General features: G+C 38.5%; 1 protein-coding gene across 1 annotated transcript in view; it reads right to left on the bottom strand.

Moving 5' to 3' along the window:
* LOC126428117 (5'-3' exoribonuclease 1) overlaps positions 1-22833 on the bottom strand; it is a 204932-nt gene that overhangs the window by 147975 nt on the left and 34124 nt on the right. The window contains exons 7-12 of the mRNA XM_050090024.1: positions 20914-21034; positions 16580-16737; positions 13848-13943; positions 11276-11439; positions 6460-6681; positions 4789-4936 (exon numbers count right to left, since the gene is read on the bottom strand). Of these exons, the coding sequence (XP_049945981.1) occupies positions 4789-4936; positions 6460-6681; positions 11276-11439; positions 13848-13943; positions 16580-16737; positions 20914-21034 (909 nt within the window). The remainder of the gene's footprint in view (positions 1-4788; positions 4937-6459; positions 6682-11275; positions 11440-13847; positions 13944-16579; positions 16738-20913; positions 21035-22833) is intronic.

Below are 22833 nucleotides of genomic sequence, written 5' to 3'. Positions count from 1 at the left end.
ACACAAAAACGGAAAATTATACCCCTCCTCTATGCCCCACCTGCTTCCCCATCTACTGTCTGCAAGAAATGGTGTACACTACCATTTCTAGGTGAGGTATCACAGATTGTAGTCAAAGCACTGAAAGCCTGCAAGTATAGGCTTTCCTACTATGTTAAGAACACGGCAGCCCAGTGTGTGTTTAATAGCAAAGATACAATCCAGTTATTAGCCAACAGTGGGGTATACAAAATCACCTGATCTGATTGTGACAAATTTTACATCAGTCAGTCAGGCAGAGATATAGTAACTAGGCTGGCTGAACATGAATACAGCTGGAGGTTGCAGAATTCTGACTCCGCATTTGCTGAGCATGTACTGAGTGAGGGTCACAACTACCAGCCAGTGTCCTGTGTACTTCACTTAGCAAACAAAGGCCATAAACTCAATCTGCTGGGAGCCCTGGAAATTAACAAAGATCTAGCTCACAGTCCAGATCTAATCCTAAATGAGCAGATACTACTCAACACTTCCCCTCTCCAAAACTTCATATAATCATCTCTGTTGTTCATTACTTCCCACACTGTCTGTTCCTACATATTCCCATTTTCCTGTATTCATTAAGTTATATTGTTTTATTCTAGACCGTAGTTTCAATAGTTAAGGCTTTCTTTTAACTGGTACTTTTATTACTGTCCACGTTTAACATCTCTTTTAGTTGTCTCATCAAATATTGTTCATATTTTACTTTGTTCATTTATTTAATGCAAACTATTACATAGCCACTGTTTTGAATATAACGTTAATGTTAAAATGCAGTACCACCACACTCTCAAAGATTGCATTTACTGTATGTTCCCTCAAACGCCTCCATTTTCCTGCATTTATTTATTTCTGTTTTTCTTATTGATACTGCTTAAGTTCCTTGCGTATTCTGTATTTACATTGATAACTGTCTTTTATTTTAATTGGTTTGTGTATCACTCTCCATCTTTCATACTGCTTGATGGAGCCTTGTCTAGTACTAATTTTATTAGTTTTGTTTATTAATAGAAACTGTTATGTAGGCATGCTGTTCCTATTCTGTGTTAAAGGTTTTCCTGTCTATTCCACTGTTATTTATTTACTGTTCAATTCTTACTTTTTCATTGCATTACCACCACATTGTCAAAGATGTTACTTACTGTATGTTTCTACTTCAGTCTCAATGTGTTACTTCTCTTCCAATGTTGTTTGCAAACATTGTAACTTCTTTGGTGACAACACTCAGTAAATGTCTGAAGATGGCCTTGTAAGCTGAAAACCGGTTAACACCATAACAGTAATATTGTAGAACAAAAGCAAACTGGTGCTTTTCATTTATTATAATGTTGTTCTACCCAGAGCCAACGGAAGATTCTGTTAACTATAAATTCAGAGTGTTACATCACAATGCTACGAACTCAAAACGACGGCTAACAAGGGTCAAAAAGGGAAAGGGAAACGTTTTCCTGCAGCATGACAATGCTAAACCACACACTTCACGTGCCACCACAGCAGAACTTAAGAGACTGAATCTCACCACCATACGGCATCCTCCATACAGTCTAGATTTAGCGTCATCTGACTTCCATATGTTTCTGATGAAGACACTGAGAGACCTGTGAGACTGTGGTTGCAGAAACAGTGTGTCGACTTCAGAAAACTTGTTCATCATTGGCAGAAATGTATCCAAACTGAATGGTGATTATGTGGAAAAGTGAATATTGGTAACTAAAGATCACATTCTAAGGATTGATTTATTAAAATATTCCTATCGAAACCCAATTAATGAAGGTGGAGGCATTACTTTTCATTCAACCCTCGTATATACATTTTAACATGCTCTGATTCATGTTTTGAGATGAAGTTGTTGTGTAAAAGCTAGTTTATAATATTATTCATGGAGTTTTTGTTCCGATACAGAAATCGATAGCCTGGAGATAAAGAAGTAACTAGAATTAAAAGAGAGGAAAACAAAATCTGGCTTTCAAACTGACACTTGTTACATTTATTCCAGTTTTTTAACTTCTTACATAAATACATTATCAATAAATGCCGCCATCACTGCATTATGACCTCTGTTGGCTTCATATTCTGCAGGTACTGGAATTTCTGTGTACACTCTTCTCCCAGAAAATACGTCAGTTTCAGGCTCCTCCACTGATGCACTGACAGCCATATTGTGCAAGACAAATGCTGCAACTATTCTAACTGCCGTATGATTTACTTTCACTCTGAGTCCTAAACTCAAACAGGAAAAGTGTCTTTTTAGTAATCCAAAAATTCTTTCAACTGCTGATCTGGTTTTCTTGTGGGCACGTTTACAGATTCACTCAGCCGCCATTTCTTCACGAAGTACCGGCGTCAACTAATACCTGCAACACTGATAAACACTGACTCCCAGAAGTATCCCTTCTGGAATTTCTCACATTTCCAATTGAGCATGTATGTGTGAGTTTCCAAAAGTACTGCTGTCACGGGCAGATCCTGGCCACCCAGCCACAATACTTAAAAATCACAGCTTAGCATCTGAGATCACTTGTGCTTTTAAAGAAAACCGCCTGTGACAGTTTCTAAACATCTCAGCATTGTCAGCACCTGGCACTTTGATGGGGATAAGAGTGCAGTCAACAGTGTCTAAAACGCTCCTGCACTATTTGATAAAAATTATGCTGGGTATTATTAATGTCATTTTTATCAATTGAAGTTTCGATAAATTCATTTTTCAATGAGGCAATGTAGGCCGATACCTTATGGACAGATCTGCAGGCTGTTGCTATGCCTACTTTAAACAGATCACCAACCACTATTTGAAAGGTTCCCATGGCATAATATCTTAATGTCAACAGAAACATGCACATTACAGTCAATGGCTGGTTTCTTTTGGTTGGTATCATCAGATGGTCTCTGAGCCTTAGTTCTAACAACTCTACAGTACTTTTCTCCAAACAAAACCTAAGCTTAAATGACTGGTTATTTAACTCCAAGAGTGGGTTCACGGAACATGTGGATCACTGGATCTCATCATCATCATCATCATCATCATCATCATTGGCCACATCTGAATACTCATATCTGTAAAGTAAATAAAAGGAAACAATGTAATTCACATTGCGTAGTGTTGTTGCACACAGAATTTTGTCCAACAGTGGTCCAGAACGCTCGAAAAACAGAGTGTATGGTATGGATGCAATAGTATTGAATGGAATGGCATGGTAATGTTGTTATAATTATATTTATGACCAATAAAGTGGAGAAGGTAGTAACAAATGGAAAAAAAGTTCTGAGAACTGACATGGGTTCCAACATGTGATGATCTTCACTGAAGTTTACAACACAACTTTCGTGTCATCAAAAGAAATGAAACAGAATTATGCAGCTAGTTTATTTCAAAATACTTGTTTATGTTCTATTTATCAAAGCATTTGAAATTATTATCAGTTTAAGGATGTGTTTGGTAGTTACAACATTTAATACCAATCGCACAGTTACTGCTACTTGAGCCGAGAGAGAAAACGTATAAGAGATGTTGAATCGCTATGGGGTGGTGTCAAAATTCCCGTACCTAACTGTTCACTGCAAATATTTTAAATTTTCCTTTCTTACTCTCCTGCCACATGTTTACAAAATGCTTTTGAATTAATCACATGAATTATGAATCGTCTCTCAAGAGCTGATTTGAGATTTTCTTAATGGAACCTTTGAGATTTAAAAAAATAAATAAAAATAAAATAAAATAAAAAATCACAGAAAAGCAACAGCTGCATGGGAGTGGTATAGTCACATACTTATTTACGACTTTTTTGGTGTTAATAACAACTTTTTTTACTATTTCAATTGGTATCTGCTAAAAACAAAAGTCACAAACCGTTAAGTCACAACACTATATACTGATGAGCTGAATCTGTCTTTGAACTGTGAATTTTCACCAGTCAAATACAGAGTGTACATAAAGTCTGGGAACACTTTCAATTATTTATTGCACAAGAACCAAATACTGTACAGATGTCATACATATGGCATTTTGAAGAGAAACCCTGAAAGCTTTTTTTCCATGTATACCGTCACAGCATAGTTTGGTAATCTGCCGATAGCACTAGTCGCAAACATGGCGAGTGCAGGTGCCATGCTACAGAAGGGGACAGCTGTTTCATGAAATGGTCTGCTCGATCACCAGATCCTACTCTATGTTACTTTTCTCTGTGGGGATACGTTAAAGATCTGGTGTATGTACTGCCTCTACCATGTGATGTAGCAGAGCTCTGGGACAGAATACAGGAAGCGATGGTCACAGTCGATAATGCCATGCTGGGAGAGGTGTAGCAAGAATTCAATTACTGTATTGACGTCTGCCAGGTCATTCACGGTACGCATATTGAATCTTTGTAAATAAATAAATAAATAAATAAAATTAAAAAAAAAAACCTTCCAGAGTTCCTCTTCAAAATGCAATATGTATGACATCTGCACAATGTTTATTTCTTGTGCAATAAATAATTGAAAGTATTCCCAGACTTTATGTACACCCTGTACAATCCAACTTCATGGTGATATAAGTTGGGATTACCATTTATACAACACAGATTTCCAGGTTAAGCTCGATCTGATTTCATTTCCTGTCTTAAACTAAGATTAAAAGCTTGATACAATCGGCCCTTAGTGATCAATTCTGCACTGGGGTGTGCAGATACTTCTGATCAGGTGGTGTATATTTCAGACTCATGGTGGCACTCTGCCGAATACAACACAGTAAATTACTACTGTTAGATGCAGTGGCCTACTACTTGCCTCATTTATGAACGGTATCAGGACGACAGCTTCCCACTGCTGCTTTTTCCCATTTAGGTCTGTCTTGAAGTCCGTCGGGTAGAAAGAGATGAGTGGAGAGTCTTTTTCTTCCATGAGATGTTGGTAAGGCTCAGGCAGAAGGTTCTTGCTGGAAGGAAGGAACAAACAGCTCACAATGGATAATAGTGAGAGTGTGACAGATTTAATTACAGTTGTTTGGAAGTCTCATGATGTAGATATCCATCTGTTTCTTAATGTTGCTTTACATACGTCATTACAAATAAAAGGTGATCTCGTGTCAAGTGGTCTAGTTTTAAAGACTATCTCCACTAGATATCATCAGATTTTGTATGAATTTTTCTTGTGGAATTGTTAAATGATCAAAGAAAATTACACTATTATGCACCAGATTAGCTGCTTATAGTAACTAATCTTTATTCATGACATGCTGTTTCAGTATTTATTACCACTGTCAAATACATCTACATTGGTGAGAGAGCGATATTATGTAGTTAGGAAACTGTCTTGTAACTGTCACTGTTTTGGCAAGAAGGTAAATAACAAACATATTCAAAATAATATGTCAATTATGGGTTGACAGTAGCTTGACAGTTCAACTCTTACGACACTATATGTTTACAATTTTACTACTTAGTGAGTATGAGTCTATTATCTGAAGGGTGCTAAAATGCCACAGCAACATTTATTGATCGAAGCAATTTAATTCACTGGATGATTGTTGTGGAGCTGCGACCCTTGGCAAGGTGGTTTAACAGTTTACAATGTGCACATTCTATAAGTTTTATGTTGTTTGCCTAACTAATTTTGCCCCATGTAGCACTCAAACCGTTCAATAAATTTTGACATAACAAAATTTCTCTCAAGTTGAAGTACTTTGATTTCTTGATCTGACGGAATTACACTTTTCTGTAAACATACGAGTCTCAACATTATCTTTGATACAGATAGGAGCTGAAGTAATGAATTAAAATTTGTGCCAAGGGCAGGACTGGAACCCCGGTCTCCCACTTACTAAGCAGATGTGCTATCTACTACACCACCATGGCAATGTGGCTCACACAGCTGCATCGACTACCTTAGTCCAGTGCCCTCCTTAACAAAAACCGCAATTCATATCTTCAGCCCATTTTCCCCCTTCTTACTTTGTCAGTATTGCTGTGGTTCTCCGATACTGGAACAGCATCCCAGCTTTGTACATAATGGGGAAGGCATGAATTGAGGTTTGTGTTAAGGAGGGCATTGGACTAGTGTAATCCGTGCAGCTGTGTGAGCCACAATGCCACACCCAGGTTCAAGTCCCAGCCTTGGGACAAATTTTGATTCATTACTTAAGATTTTATCCTTAGCAAAGATACTTTGATGCCTTTATGCGGCTGATTTATAGTTCTCCTTTTTCTGACTTTGTTATTTAGGAGCTTGTTTACAAAGCTTGCAAGTTCCATCGCTTTCTGACTAATAGGTTGTGAGATAGATGGAAGTGAACTAGACCCAATACACATTTGCTCCAAAAATAAATGACTTTTAAACCTCTGTATGTCTGAAGGAAAGCCAAATCCGTACTCTTATCAACCACCATTTGAAAACGCACTTACCTCTGGCCCACAAAAAACAGTTTCCATACAGTTACAGGAATAAACAGACATATCTTACCTGAGTGTGGGCAGAACAGCGAGCAGCTGCTGGAATGGAAGGAAGGGTTTCCCCATGTCATACTCGAGCCGCAGGCCCGACGAGAAGTCACGGATGTCTGAGACATAGGGGGCGTAGTGGTGGGGGTAGAACCACGACCACGAGCACACGCCATTGTAGTAGTAGTGCAGGTTCCACTGGATGGCACGCACGTAGCCCTCTGCCTGCGACCGCATCACCTCCCTGCACATTGAAACAATTACACTGTCACATCGAAGGCAGACTGATTATTGGGGTCAAAACTGACAAAACAGCAAGGTTATCACTCCCTTCTACCTTTAACAATCAAAACCTGAAGGATTCCACAAGAACACAATGGTGGACAGTCAATTTGATCTTTTGTAGCATCACCTCCAATGTAGCATCCCCTAAGAGGAGTGAAGCTACAAAAAAACCTTAAAAAAGTAATAAAATGCAGGAAGAGTGGGCAAATGCAAGAACCATAAACCGCTGAAGGTCCCATGTCACTTATTTTGTGGCGGGAGATAAGCATCTGGCTGACAGCAACTCATGCAGTGTAGAAGATGGGCAGAATACTCAAGTCACAGAATAATAAAACAGGTGAATGGGAAACAAATATAGAAGCAAAGAAGAATAATGTCAGTGTTATATATACGCATACTGAAGTGACAAATGAAAATTTGTACCAAGGCCAGGACTTGAACCTGCGTCACCTGCTCGCTAAGCTGATTGGCTAATTACTACGCCATCCCAGCACAGTGGCATTGCACAACTGCATGACCTACCCTAGCATGCATCCCTCCCAAATCTAAAATCCCATTCACACCTCAGCCCACTTGGTACTTCCCATAATGGGAATTTTGATTGGGAAAAAAGGCATGTGGGGTAGTCCATGCAGTTATGCAAAGTCACTGTGCCAAGGTGTGTAGTGCTTAGCGCATTTGCCTAGTAAGTAGGAGACCCTGGTTTGAATTCCAGCCCTAGTACCAATTTTCATTTGTCGCTTCAGTCTGCACATATACATCACAGATGCTCGAGACCTGAAAAGGTCTCTGTAACCATGTAGTTTCATTTAAATGTTGTTGTTGTTGTTTTCTTCAATTTGAAGACCGCCTTGATGCTGCTCTCCATGCTAATCTATCCTGTGCTCCTCTTCACCCCTGCATATCTACCACAACCTACATCCATTCCATTTGAACCTGCTTACTGTATTCATACCTAGGTCTCCCAATAAAATTCACCCCCCCCCCCCCCCCCACACACACACACACACACACACACACACACACACACCACTTCCCTCCAATAGCACAAAGTTCACTATTTGTTGGTGCCTCAGGACATGTCCTACAAAGCAGTCCTACTTTTTAGTCAATCAAGTTGTGCCATAATTTCTTTTTTCTCAAGCTTGACTCAATACCTCCCCATTAGTTATTCGATCTATCTATCTATCTATCTATCTATCTATCCAATGTTCTCAATCTTCTGTAGCAACATGTTTCAAAGGCTGCTATTCTCTTCTTGTCTGCACTGCTTATTGTCCACATTTCACTTCTGTACAAGGCTACATTCCAGACAGACACCTTCAGAAAATACTTTCTAACACTTACATTTACATTGGATGTACAGGAATTCCTCTTTTTTGAAATGTTTTTTATGCAATTGTGGACCTGCATTTTATACCTTCTTTCCCTCAGCAATCGTCATTTACACTCTAAGACAGAAGTGACACACAACAAAGGAACTATCTGAATGCAATGGAAATTTGTAGATGTGAAGTACATATACAGACGACAAATGATTATTATGTCAGAAAAACTGGATGATTTAATCAAGAGAAAAAGCTTCACAAATTGAGCAAGTCAATAATGCGTTGTTCCACCTCTAGCCGTAATGCAAGCAGCGTTGATTGATACAGTTGGATTTCCTCTAGAGAGATACTGTGCCAGACACTGTCCAATTGGTGCGTTAGATCACCTAAATCCCGAGGTGGTTGGAGCGCCCTGTCTAAACGGCTTTAAACATTGTCAATTGAGGAGAGATCTGGCAACCTTGCAGGCCAAGGGTGGGTTTGGCAAGCAGAGAGGCAAGCAGTAGAAACACTCGCCATGTTCGGGAGAGCATTATCTTACTGAAGTGTAAGCCCAGGACAGCCTGCCATGAAATGGGGCATAGAATACTGTCAACATACTGCTGTGCTGTAAGGGTGTTTTGGATGACAACAAACGGTTCCTGTTATGAAAAGAAATGGCACCCCAGATCATCACTTCTGTCTGTTTGAACGTATGGTGGGCATCAGTCAGGTTGGTATACCACCACTATCCAGGGCATCTCCGGACCACCTTCATCCTGGAATCTCATTGACTGGAGTAAAATTGTCTTCATTGATGAGTCTTGCTTCGAATTGAGTGCTGATGACCAGTGAAGACATGTCTGGAGGCCTCCCTTTTGTTGTCCTTCATGGCAAGCCATTTTGGGCTTACATTTCAAGAATATAATACCCACCCATACACATTGAGAGCTTCTACTACTTGTCTTTGTACATGTCAAACCCCACCTAGGCCAAAAAGGTCACCAGATCTTTTCCCAACTGAATATTTTCAAATAATTATAGGCAAAAACCTCCAACTAGCTACGGATTGTGATGATTTAATACACCAATTGGACAGAATTTGGCACAATATTCCTCAGAAGGACATCTGGCAATTCTATCAATCAATGCCAAGCCAAATAAGTGCCTGCACCCCGGAGGTGGGCCAATGTGTTACTGACTTGCTCAATTTGTGAAGCTTTTTCTATCGAATAAATCATTCAGTTTCTCTGAAATTATAATCACTTGTTTGTCTGTACATGTACATCACATCTACCAATTTCCATCACATTTGGACAATTCCTTTGAGGTGCATATTTTTTTTCTACAAATTTTGCTGCCAAAACAATTAAATTCATACTTCTGTCATTTTCCCCCTTTGTAATGTAATTTCCTCAGTACTGTCCAAAGTAATTAGACTAAATTCCATTATACTCCTTAGACTTCTGCTGGCATTTGTCTTCTAAGATATTATTAAGACACTATCCATTCTGTTAAACTTATCTTGCAAGTCCAATATCCATCTAAGAGAGTAACAATGACACTGGAAAACTCCCTGAATTTTAATTGTCTTCCCAAATTTCTCTCTGGTTTCCTTCACAGCTTCCTCAATGTACAGATTGAATAACATTGGGGATAGGCAACAAAACCAGCAAAGAAGAATTTAAAAGTATAGTAGGGCTGAAAAGGCCACGAGTCAGGCTGCTCTACTGTTCAGGGGCAGTTAGACAAACAGTTTTGTCTTTAATGGTTTCACCTAAGTTGTAGAACCAAGTATGAGGTACAGTAAAGGTTAAACAGCTGTAGTGAAGCAATGAACGACACTGAGATGAGAAAGGTCTATTAAACAGAAGCAGCAGAAAGCCTACCAGGATGGAACAACAGCCTCTGCAGACAGTAACGGCTACTGCACAATTGCTTGCCGATGTTGGCACTGTTGTAAGCGAGGTACTTCGGGTCTGACCTCTACCAGTTTTTGCTGCAATCACAGTTTTAAAAAAACTGCTATTTGGTGTCCACTTTATACCAACTCTTGAAATTTGGCTAGCAGACAAACACATGCGTTCCTTCATTCTAAGATGCTAGGTCCTGCAACTGAGTCCAACATTGCATTACACAGTGTGTATCCTTTATAGACTATTCAACCATCCAGGATTGACATAGCACCAGCACATCAAGCACACTGATACATTATTGCATTCATCACCTTTTTGCTTTGAAAACACATTCTTACACAGATTAACTTTAGGAACTGGTTTTCAGCAGATGATTTTCAATACCAGTATCCAAAACATGAGTACACTTTTGGTATTTATATACAGAAAATAAAGCAATTTCAAACTGTATCTGATAAAATACTTCATCTGTATACAATTCACTATGAAACAGCATTTAATAGGTAATTTTATGTTTCTGCATTTTGAGGCAAAATTTGCATCAATATTTGCACTTATTGGAAATTGTGAATTTTTCAGGTCCCTACTTATTGTTAACTATTACTCAACAAAGTGAACCCATAGGTCCAGCCATAGCAGGGATTAACTTTGTCATATAACAAAGCATAGCCACATTCTAATCAAAAATAGTATGCACTGTTACCTCTTGATGCAAGCACAGAAAGTACCTTTGCCAATAGTCACAGCCACCTGCTGTCAACATCATTAAATCTGCTGATGATGAGAAGCAGAAAGTATTAGTGGTGCAGACCAGAAAAAGTGGCAGAATGCACAATCACTGCAATGTCAAAAGTGTGTGAATTACAGCAAGAGCAATATTATGCTGACCAGAGTAAATTTCAAGAAGAAGGGAAAAAGTGTACACAATATATATCGCACTCACAATATCGACAAATGAATTATTTCACAGCTGTTTCAGCAATATTATAAACAATAAGATGATGTACCAGTTTTATCAGAACTTGATAACTTTTACAAAACTTAATTTCAAGACTAGCAAGAAAAAACCTGAGTACAACTGTTCCATCTATGGAATTTAGTTTTACAAAGTTCCAGAGTAATCTAGTCATACATGAACAAGAAAACAGATAAACTAAAAGAAAATGTCATGACAAAAAAACAAAGCATCACAACTAAATTGGCCAATGGTTTGTTCAGAAGAAGTGTAGATTGATACACATTACACTGTGACTAAATGAAGTTAAAGTGACAGTGTGTGAGGACTAAAGCTTCCCAACATCTAGAGGAGAAAAACAAGCAAGATACTCACGGCGTGACTGCCTCGTATTCCAGCTTGTTAATATAGTAGTCCCTCTTGTGGAGGTCGAACTCCTGCAGAAATATCTTCTCCTCTTCATCGCTCCCTGCAGTTGATAATTCCTCATCCTCCAAGCAGAACTCTGGTTCCTCACTGTCCGAGAGTCCATCTGCAAGCTGTGTGTCAAACGAGGCAGGCACCGTCACCAACAGAGCAGTCACAAACACAATTTCTGTATTGTCAATGAATGTCGGTTATTTCTGCTGTTATTAGCAGCTACGCAAAACATTTGTTTCTTTCTCAATATGTATACAACATCATTAGTGAATGTCTTATAACTGTCAATTTTTTGATTAGATGGTAAATGATGTAAATGTATCAAAATAATATTTTAATTACGGTTTGACAGTAGTCTGACAGTTAGTCTTATGGCATTATTTGTTCATGTATACATATTTTCATCATTTACCATCTAATCAAAACATTGACTAACAACATAATATGGACATCGCATCATTCTAGACATACTTGACAATGGCAATAAATGCCTAAACAGTCTGTCATTAATAAAGTTTAATTATTGTAGGCAGCTATTCTGGTGCATCTTTCTAATACTATTTCTTAATACTGTGGATATAAATGAGATATACAGTTCACATATACTTTAAAATCTTTCAGTCACTTCTCATCAGTATGAGATGAATAGTATTTTCAATTCAACCAGGTTACCTTTTCATCAAAATCAAATCCAGAGCAGCATCAATTACGATACACACAAAATATTCATACAATATGAGCAGGAAAAAAAAAATTATTACCACTGATGGATGTCAGATTTTGAATTTTTATTTACACAAAGATTTTTTTTTTACCAAGAATTGTCTCAGTTTTTAAATCTCCTTATTTATCCCACAGGTCTATAACATCTTCATCAGAGTCCTGATCTGTGGACACTTTTCAGGGTTCCTTTGGGGCCTCCACAGCTAATGTAAGCGGTCTTGGGGCACTGGTTCCCATGATACTTCATGCCGTTGCCCATCTCTCGAAATTTCATGGAAGACGTGACAAATACATAAGTGAAAGTACAAAAGAAGATTGCTTTATAGGCAATGTGAGAGGAATGATAGGCAACAAACAAGTTTTCACGAAAAGTAAGAATGTGTTATATTCAACATTTTATACACCAATTCTAACAAAAAAAGGGGGGGGGGGGGGGTGTCATTAAGTAGCAGACAGCCACACTCAAAAGTGGAAGCACGCACACGCTGTGTCTAATAGCTTAGTCTACTTTTAAATGTAAGGGGCAGTGAAATTAAGTAAACTGTTTATTATTTCAAAAGTACTCACCATAACTGTCTATACATTTATCACAGTGTAAAAGCAGATGGTCAATGCCTTCACAGAAAAATGTTTGTAACCCAAGGAACCATGATAGTACCCACATGTGCACCTCTTTGAAGCAAATCAACAGCCACAAATGTCTTTCTTCAAGGCTTCACATGAGGAGAGATCGGGACTGTGAGGAGGATGTGTAAAGACTTCCCAACAAAACTTCTGCAAGGTACTGGGTTGGGTTGTTTTGGGGGAAGAGACCAAACAGCGAGGTCATCGGTCTCATCGGATTAGGGAAGGATGGGGAAGGAAGTCGGCCGTGCCCTTTGAAAGGAACCATCCCAGCATTTGCCTGGAGCGATTTAGGGAAATCACGGAAAACCTAAATCAGGATGGCCGGACGCGGTATACTGCAAGGTACTCAAAACAACCTTGGCAATACGTGGACAGACATTTCTTGACTAAAAAGATTGGAGATTGGTGCTTTGTTTCCGGTAGTTGAATTATGAACCCAATGTTCTTTGACACCACTATCAAATCAGTGCAGACATTTATCCTGAAATTTTTGAGAATTTCTGCCCTCAGATAAATGGGCAGAGAAGGCAGTATCCCTTTTTCCAGCAAGGTGGACCTACATCTCGAATTCACGAAGTCTTCTGAGGATTGTGGCCAACTAATTCACTGGTCTTTGCTGTTTGTGATTTTTCGTCATGGGGGTATTTAAAAGAAAATGCAAAACAAAATAACCCTAATATGGTACACCAACAAAAAGGAAACTTAAGTCACAGTGTTCACAAGCTCAAAACTACGTAATTTGCTGTGAAATGGAGCTGAAAATTCTGGAGGAATAAACTTTTACTATTAGTGTGCTTTTCGATGTTCAGCTGAGTTGTCAATTCCATCTTACGCACAATGTTTCGACGAGTGACACAAAGGTCTTCTTCAGGTGCAGTAAGCTATGTTGTTATATGTACTAACTACCTGGACTCAAACCAGAGAGTTGGTCCAGTCATCAAAATATTGGGCATAAATTGGAATTGACAACTCTGCTGAACACCTGAAGAAAACCTATTGGATGACAACTTGTAAAACATGACAAAAAATTATTGCCACAGGTATGAACATAGCTCTGTAGTATCACATAACAGCAATGGATATATTTGAGTGGAATTAACATCAGACCAAAATGTAAACTATAGACAAACTGGGCTTTGTGAAGTCCACTCTTGCATATTATGAAACGCTGGCTCACCATGTCTTCAGTGCGGCTGATCAGATCACTGAGGTCGGGGTCCAATGCCTTCCTGGGGCTGTCATCCACTGCATCTTCAGTTTGATCTGGCCTGTACTGAAACATCCGAAGAGGACACCTTACAGGCCCTTCATACTTGAAAGCAGTCCACGACATTGTCATATCTAATTTTCCTTAAGAGAATAAACAGCACTTGTCAATCACACCAACAGTTCACCTACCAATCTGTAAGATGGGCACTTCACTATTTCACAATGGTTTACAACTTTTTGATCACAATGACTTAATACAAAGCTGAAATTAACTTGGATGCAATTTGTGGAATCTGCGTCTGTAATATATAGGTACAATCAAGAATTTCTGAGAGACAGTTTGGCTCCATACCATAGAGTTTTTTTGGAAATGTCGGGATAAAATCTTAAGAAGTGTTTCGCATTAATATGTAATTTAATTATCAACTTCTTTATTATAATGCTTTCTCTGATTAGTATAACAGTTACAGAATAGATAAATGGCAAGTTTGGCCATGGTATACCCAATGGTTAAGTTAAGTAATCACTTGGTGCCATTCAAGGGCGTACCCAGGATCTGAACTGGGGCGGGGGGGGGGGGGGCGGGGGGGGGGGGGGGGGGGGCAGATCATACTAGTCTGAGGAAACAAGGACTCGAGACAACATACAGCACTTCTTATTAAATAAAACAGTAAACCAGTGAAAAACTGCTTTTAATAAACATTTTAAATACAAGAATGCACTTGTACAACCCGAGAAAACAAGCAGCACGTCTTATTAAATAAAGCAGTAAACTAGTAAAAAAACTGTGAATATCTTCTAGGGGGAGGGGGGGGGGGGGGCAGCTGTCCCCCCCTGCCCCTTGCTGGGTACGCCCATGGTGCCATTCCTTCATTTCTTTTTCGACACTACCTTACCTATCGAATTCACTTCGCACTGGACTTTTTGGATTCCTTTGAATGCAAGCTTTCCTCTTATTTGCATTGTCTGTAATCTGAAGCATATGTACGCATCAGGTGTGACGACAGCTTTAATTGTTTGTAATTTTCAGTTTAATACTGATTTTCACTTTTGCTCTGGCAAATATTTTTTTGTCTCATTTTGGGCCCTAGCAGCCCTGAGAAAGCTCTTCACAGTGACATCCAAATCAATGCCCTAGCTAAGCAATGTTGGAAGCAGTTGCTGTGAGATATGGCAGGAACACAAGATGCTCTGTTGACAGCTGATTTTAAGTTACCAATGACCAAACTGAAGCAGAGGGCACATTTTGTAGCCAAAACCTCGTGATGTGCAATGTATCGGAGAAAGCAACGGTCAGCAACCCACGACAGAATTATGAACTACACTTGCTTTTTTCACAGTGATTAAAGCTAAATTTTAAGGGCAGACTCAAGTCAGAGAAACTGTTTGAGCATTTAAAGTAAACTGTAACTTCTCTCTTTCATTGATTACCTGAAACTATCCATGCACTGGCTACGTGAGTTGCGGGGTTACCATTCGATGAGTAGTCCTGGTTACAGGTTATAGGCAACACATGAAAGTTTGAAACAAAAGGTAGGAAGAAAAAAAAGGGCAAATAAAAAAAAAGTAATACTATGATGAAAAATATGCAGCAAAGTACTAGAAATAAAAAAGTCACATTTAGAGCAATTTATTGTGTAAAAATAATAACCAAAGTTATCTTGATAAGACTTGGCAATAAAAATTCAAACCCCATTACGAGATTCCAACCCAAGATCTTCCACACAACTGGAGTGCATCTTAAACACTATGCTATGTCACTGTTCTGCAGAACACTTATTTTTATGACATTTCCTGCCTCCAAAAACTTCAGCCACACGTATGAAAGTTATTTAATGTGGGTTGCTCTTTGTAATGATAATAACTGTATATGTGACTCCAAATCTTGTCTTGTGCTAAAGGATCCAGCAGTGTCTGGTTTGCGATATGTATGAAAGGTGTGTATTTTGTTAGAACCATTGTGTGTGTTATCACATCTGATGAAATTCAAAATAAAAAGGGCAGGCCCAAGAGTTTGGACCTAAATTTCCAAACACATCAAGACAGAAAGTTGATCAAGGAACTGGAAATGAACTGACTAACCATTATGGCAATTTGGCAATGATGAAGAGTTTGGTTGTGACATTAAGTGATTGGAGTAAAACAGGTTCGAAGTGTGAAGTGTCAACCGACAAGTAATTTTAATCAGAATACAGAATGGTTCGCATGGGAGTTTTGTAAGAAATCTTCTTTATAAAGCGATGGTATTTTCAAAGTATCCTACCAATGAATCACATACTGCCATCTGCTTTACCTCCACTGAGCCTGCATGATCATTCCACTTTGCATACCTCACAAAGTGCCACTTGTCACGTTCCACAAGGTTTGTGTGCTCATATAATACCATCAAGCAGCCAGTGTTATCCCTTCTGACCTCTAACGATCACAGCATTTACAGAATGTTAAACCCTTACACTTCCTTCAGTCCTTTTAATTTTACAGATTAAAAAATAAAAACTGGAAGACAGACACAAGAAAATACTGTTGTCACATTAAGTCACACAACCCCAGTGCTAGCATTCTTATATTGGAAAAGTCATTGTTCCAACCACTGAAATACAACATAAGAAAAGAACTATGGTTACACAATTGAAATAAATTCTGTACTGCTACACAAAAATAATGACTGTGCTAGTTTTATTCAGATTATCTGCAACTCACACTTTTCCTTTCATTTCCAGGCCTCCTACCAGTCTTCATCTCAAATTCCCGCAAGTCAGCGTACGTATCACGAAACTGGTCGACGTCAAATGTCGCTAACCTCTGCATGAACTGCTCAAATCTCTTTAGGTTCAGGTCACCTGCTTCATTAATATATCCTGCAAAAACAGAGAGTGATATTAGTCATAACATAGCATCAAATGTAGTAAATCACAGTAACTCCCATTAACTCACCGAGAAACGAACTGGGAAGCAAAGTGTGAAACAAAATTATGGTAAAGACATAAAAATCTACTTCTCTGGTGACATTAGAATGATTTATGCACAGATAAGATAACACATACTAGGAGTCCGTTTTCTTGCGAAAGAGTGAGGAAGGACGGAAGGGCTCAGAACTTTTCTGTAATTATGGAGCAAAGTCACTGAGGACTGTCAATCATCACTGAAGACACACAATGATGAGATAAAATGGAAATTAAAATGTGGTAAGACATTGTGTGTCTTTTGTTGCACACATACATAACCCCATTACTAACTTTTGTAGTTAGTCAACTATTCTATATCTCGCGAGTGTGCTCCAGGCAGTCTGTGGGTCAGGATGTCAGAAAGCTTAGCACCAAATTAAAATTCTAGTTTATTATCCATAGACATTAACATCACAAATGCTATAATTTGGAATTTGTGCATTAGGGTCACTGCTATCTCATCACATGAGTACCGTTACCTTGTTGGCCGTGCAGTCTGTAGAAGTTCTAATGTGTTCTAATGAGTTCTACCATCATGGGTTTGAGCAGTTTTGGCCATTTAATGCAGTGCTAACAACATTCAATTTGTGACTGTCATCTGCAATAGTATAAGTGTAACACAGAAGTTAAGAGGCCCTCACATGTTCAGTATTATTGGCAATATAATGAGCACCTGGGTTTGAGTATTATTGTATTGACAATATTAGAAATACTGAAGAACAATATTAAATCTGACCAAAATATTCTCAGTATTACCAATATGTATAGAGCATGTCAGGGCGAGTATTATCAGGTAACAATTTGCCATTCTGTTCTTCGCATATTTCCTGTTTGGCTTCTGTGTAATATAACTGATATGTGCTATATTCAAGTGATTTCAACTTTTATACTTTTTATTATTAACAAAGAAATAATGGCTTAATTCATTTAGTGTTACAGAAACAACACATGCATACAGTCAGTCACCAAAAGTATTTTTGGGCAAGTATTCAAAAATCTAGCTAATAGTATTTGTGGATTCTAAATTTCTAATACTTCAATGACTTGACAGTGACCAAAAATTGCAAAGTATTCCTAATTGCTTGGCGAAGGGGCGTGCACATTTAATTGCCACTTTTTTCATATTAACATTAGTAAATAATTCTTAATCTGTTGTGGCTGTATTAGAACAATGATTCTGTTGAAGTTGTAGGAATTTATGAAGGTTTAGCTGCCACCAGTTTCTTCTGCAGGTGTATGATGACATTTCAAAATGCCTGGTATATCAACTTCAAATGTTTTCATTTATTCGTGTGTTCTGAACATTGTTTCTTTACTAACGGCATCACAGAACTTAACAATGTAATATTTTACGACAGCTACTTTAAAACAATGTAAGTACCGTACTGCAAAGAAACAGTGTTCACAACACATAATTAAATGTAAACTTCTGAAGGTGGGGTGAACATAAAATGAATGTACTCTCAAAACATTGTTTTAAGGCATAATTTGTTGGTGAGGTATGACAGGAAAGGGGTGCCAGCCAAATCAGTATGTTATCCCGTAAACATTAACATCGTGGATCCTATACTTCTGACTTTATATATGCTACAATCACCAGTATTGTGTCATGTGATGAGCCGACCCACGAGTAAACGTGTGAATCAGGCCTGCGGATCACCGACCCACGAGTAAATGTGTGAATCAGGCCTGCGGATCACCAGAGGTTGTCCAGGCCTCCTATATATCATCATCGTAGAAATAGAACTGTGGAACTGACTGCTCCAATTTTCCACAATTCAGTCATTCGCTACATTTGACTCAATGCTTCTGTTGTTACTTCAAGAATGCTGAATTTTCAATTATCTGTAATGAAACTGAAAAAAAAATTACTGCATGTATCAAACAAGGTAGAAGAAAGGTCTAAATTCTGCGTAATTGCAAAAGAATGAAATACTGCATAACTGCGCTGTCAAATGGTCTGCGAAGGGGGATGGGGATGATGGTGTTGTTCAGAAGGCGGTTGCAACATCAGAAGTCTTTAGCTAACACCAGGAAGACCCACAGAGGACTGACAATTGGTGGAGTGGCTGGAAACAGTCTATCACTTTCCAAATAAAAATTTCCACCATGCTAATATCTTTCTCGACGGAAAGATTGTCTGTAGAAATGTCAGTCATTACCATCAACTGAGACCTTGACACAACAAATGCTTTCCAGCACAGACAGAAATGTAACAAGTACTAATAATGTGCTGTGCCTGTGTGCACCCTTGCATGTGTGAGGGTATATAATCTGGCTGAATTAAATTTGGGAATTTTCTCATAAACATTAGAGGTGTGAAATATTCTGTACCCTCACTGGCTATATATGAGCAAGCATCTGTAAAACTAATGTTGTTATTACAATTTTAATAATAATTGGGATAAAAAAGATGTTATTTGTATATAAATGATATCCTACATACATTCAGATATTTGTTTTGCTTTTTTATTATTTGATTGAGGTTCTCCTCGGTTGGTGTGCAGCAGATAAACACATCAATAACAAAGAAATATAAATTTTAAAATATTAAATTTAGAAGGCTCTCAATGCAGAATAAAGAAGAAATCGGAAACAACATGGACAGAGGAAAGGAAAAGACAATATGGGGAGAAGATGAAGAAGTAATAGACAAATAGAAAACAACAATGAAAGACAACAACAATCAAAGAAAATGAGTTGAAATTTTAACTTGATTCTCGTTGGCCAACAGGGAGAAAAAGATAGTTTTACATAAAGTCTCTGTTTCAGTACAAGCTTAGTTACTGCTCAAACCATACATAGGTGTATGTACTCACTTATGTAATAAAAGTTCATCATTACTGAAATTAGTAGAAACTATTGTGCAGCAATTAGGGAAACAAGATAATGGAAGAACATCCGTGGTGTCTGTTGTTTCAAACGTGTCTGAAAGGACAGACACCACACAGATACAAATATGTCGATATACGCGCCTCAATGGCAAAATATCTTCTGCACCGACACTCTCACTCATCTGAAACCTTGCGGGCTCAGCTGAATAGCTGCGGGCAAATACGGGATAATGTACGGAGGACAGTGTTTGTGTAATGTGCAGCATGTGGGAATTTGGGCTGGACGGGAGGTGTGCTTGGATGGCTGGGGTGGTTATGCACTCGTTTTAGAGAAGCATAGCATCTATGTCTGAGTCTCAGTTTGGCACAAATTTGTACATGTCACCGTTGCATTTAATGCAATACCCATATGCAGCTAAAGTCTGACAATTTCTCTTTCATTCTAGAATATAAGAAGTCCGAATTTAGTAAATATTACACAGTTGTTGGTTTCAAAAATTCTAGAAGGGGGAGATATATATTTAAAAGAAAATACTCAACATTTTCATTTTGACTCCAACCCTGACAGAATTCACCCTTCACATCTTCGCAGCAGATCACCATATAGTTCGTTATATGGTACCAGTTCTTCAACAAAAATATATATTAGTCTGCACAATATCAATACGTTGTAAGCAAAGAAGTAATGCTGTGAACAACAGAAAAGTTTGTTCAACCACTGTAGTTCTTCACTAGGAAGGCTCCTGTAGAGGTGGTAAGCCATTGGTTTCCTCCGACCTTTGAACTGATTCACCCAACTAGTTATAGTGGAACCTGGAGTTTAAAGTAGATTCCAAACCACAGTGCAACTTGGCATTTTTCACAGTAACTAACATTGCCAGAGGTGAATGATATGGTAAGTGAAAGATAAAAATCCTAGGACTAACAAGGAATGAAACGCGAGGGCTATGGACCTGTTGCCTGACTATCAAGATAAATACAATAATAGCAAATTATGGATGCAAATTGAACGCTGTGTTATGCAAAGACGCATAAATGTGGAAACAAAAGAATGAAAATTCACGGGTAAAATGGTACTACTGGTACACTGTAAGAAAAATTTGGAACAGAGACAGAAATGACAGGTAACAGAGGGCAGGAGGAGTCCAGAGTTTGTTGCCCACCCAGTTTCCCACTGCTACATCAATGTCAAAACAAACCAAGTTTCTCTGATATCACACTGCTACCTCCCTACTGCACTACACTGAGTACTAACCTCCGAGCTGTGGCAGCACATCGATGTAAGCCTTGTACAGCATTGGCAGCGCTCCACTTGTGATGTGCATGTCCGGAAGCGGAGGGATGAAGTCGTTGCCAACTAAGAATCCCATCAGAACCTACAAGTCATAGTTGAAAGATTAAAAAAGACCTGCAAAGACAGTTCACAAACAGTAATCCAAACTGTTCACATATCAAAGTTCTACTTCTCTAAACGGTGCAGCCTATCCTGCAATTATAAAATTTCTACACCTGTACTCTGGAAGGTTTTCTTCTTGTCTCAATCACAGATGGGGGTGCGGGGCAAATAGTCACTGTCTCTAAGTGTGGTTTCGTTACTCTAATTTGCCCTTTGCATTCTCGATGCGAGTAATGTGTAGGTGATTCATGGATATTTGTACAGTCTACAGCTGCGTATGTACTCCAAAAACATTGAAAAGTGCACAGTGAATGGTACTTTGGTACCAATGTTGTCAACGATCTATCCCAGTGTTGTCAAACTGTGGCCTGAGGGTTCGCATGCAGTTCGAATAAAGTGTCCATGTGGCCCCCGGTTCTCAGCTGTATTTTATAATAATACACTTCTAGCAAGTACCTAATAACAGAAGCTAAAAACCTCAACTAATGTTAAGAGCTTCTTAAGAGCATAGTTTTCTTGCTCAGTAACAAACAAAATTACTTACAGAAACAGTAATATAATACGATATGCTTTCCTCAGGGGCAGAGTGGTAAGTAGCGCAGCCACTGGGGTGTTGATTGGTTAACAGAAGTGGGTGGCTGGGGAGGGGGCGGGGGGAGGTATTTTATTGTTTGTGTTCCAATGTTGCCAACTCACAAGTGTGTGTGTAACTCAAACCAATCAGCTGCTATGGCATAAATGCCCATTTCAGAGACAGTCATCTTCAAATGCAGTGCATCTCTGTAGCACATAATTTGAAATCAAATTAACTCCGTTGTAATACAATGCAGAAAAAGAAGAAGAAGAAGAAGAAGAAGAAGAAGAAGGGCATTCGACACAACTGATAAGCATTTGTGATTGTGGATAATATTGCAACTGCTGCTCTTAGTTAATATAATGCACTAATTTATGTAGGTACCAGTTAATAATAATATTGGTATTACATGTTCACATAGGCTATAATGACCCTAACAATCAAAAGAGCACAGTTCTTAATTCTCTTAACATCACATCTACTGGCTTGCCTGCTTAACAGGTGCACTGTGCTTTCCCACAAAACTGCAAGCAAATCTAAATAATTCTATTTCTTTAAAAATTATTTTACAGTAATTATCACACATGAACTTATTTTCTTCAGTAGCTATTGGTATTCTAATGAATACTAAATTTTGGAAATCTAGAAATACGTGTCTAAGGACATAAATGTGTGAAGAAGGCAAGTTAGATTATCATGACTGTCTACATCTACTACATACACACACTGCAAAATATTGTCAAGTGCACAGCAGAGGGTACTCATTATTGTACCAGTTATTAGGATATCTTCCCATTTCGATCACAAATTGAACATGAGAAGAACAAATGTTTAAATACCTCTCTGTGTGTTGTAATTAGTATACTTGCAGTCTGGTTTTCACAGTCCTTACCACAGCAATATGCAGGGGGATGAAGAATACATCTAAATCCATCATTTAATACTGGTTGTTGAAATTCTGTAAGTATTCTCTGTCAGGACCGTTTGTGTCTGTGTTCAAGTGTCCGCCTGTTCAGTTTCTTCATTACTGTATTTCTGCAACACTCTCCCACGACTCAAATCTTTCTACATATTAAATATCCCCAGTTAAGCCTTATTGGATATGGGTCCCACACATTTGAGCAGTATTTTAAGATAGGTCTCATCTGCAGACAGCGTAATTTCCCAGTATTCTGCAAAAGAAATGAAGTTTGCCACTTGTCTTT

The sequence above is a fragment of the Schistocerca serialis genome, chromosome 12 (genome assembly GCF_023864345.2).
Source record: "Schistocerca serialis cubense isolate TAMUIC-IGC-003099 chromosome 12, iqSchSeri2.2, whole genome shotgun sequence".
NCBI lineage: Eukaryota > Metazoa > Arthropoda > Insecta > Orthoptera > Acrididae > Schistocerca > Schistocerca serialis.
This window is presented reverse-complemented; position numbering and strand designations above follow the sequence as displayed.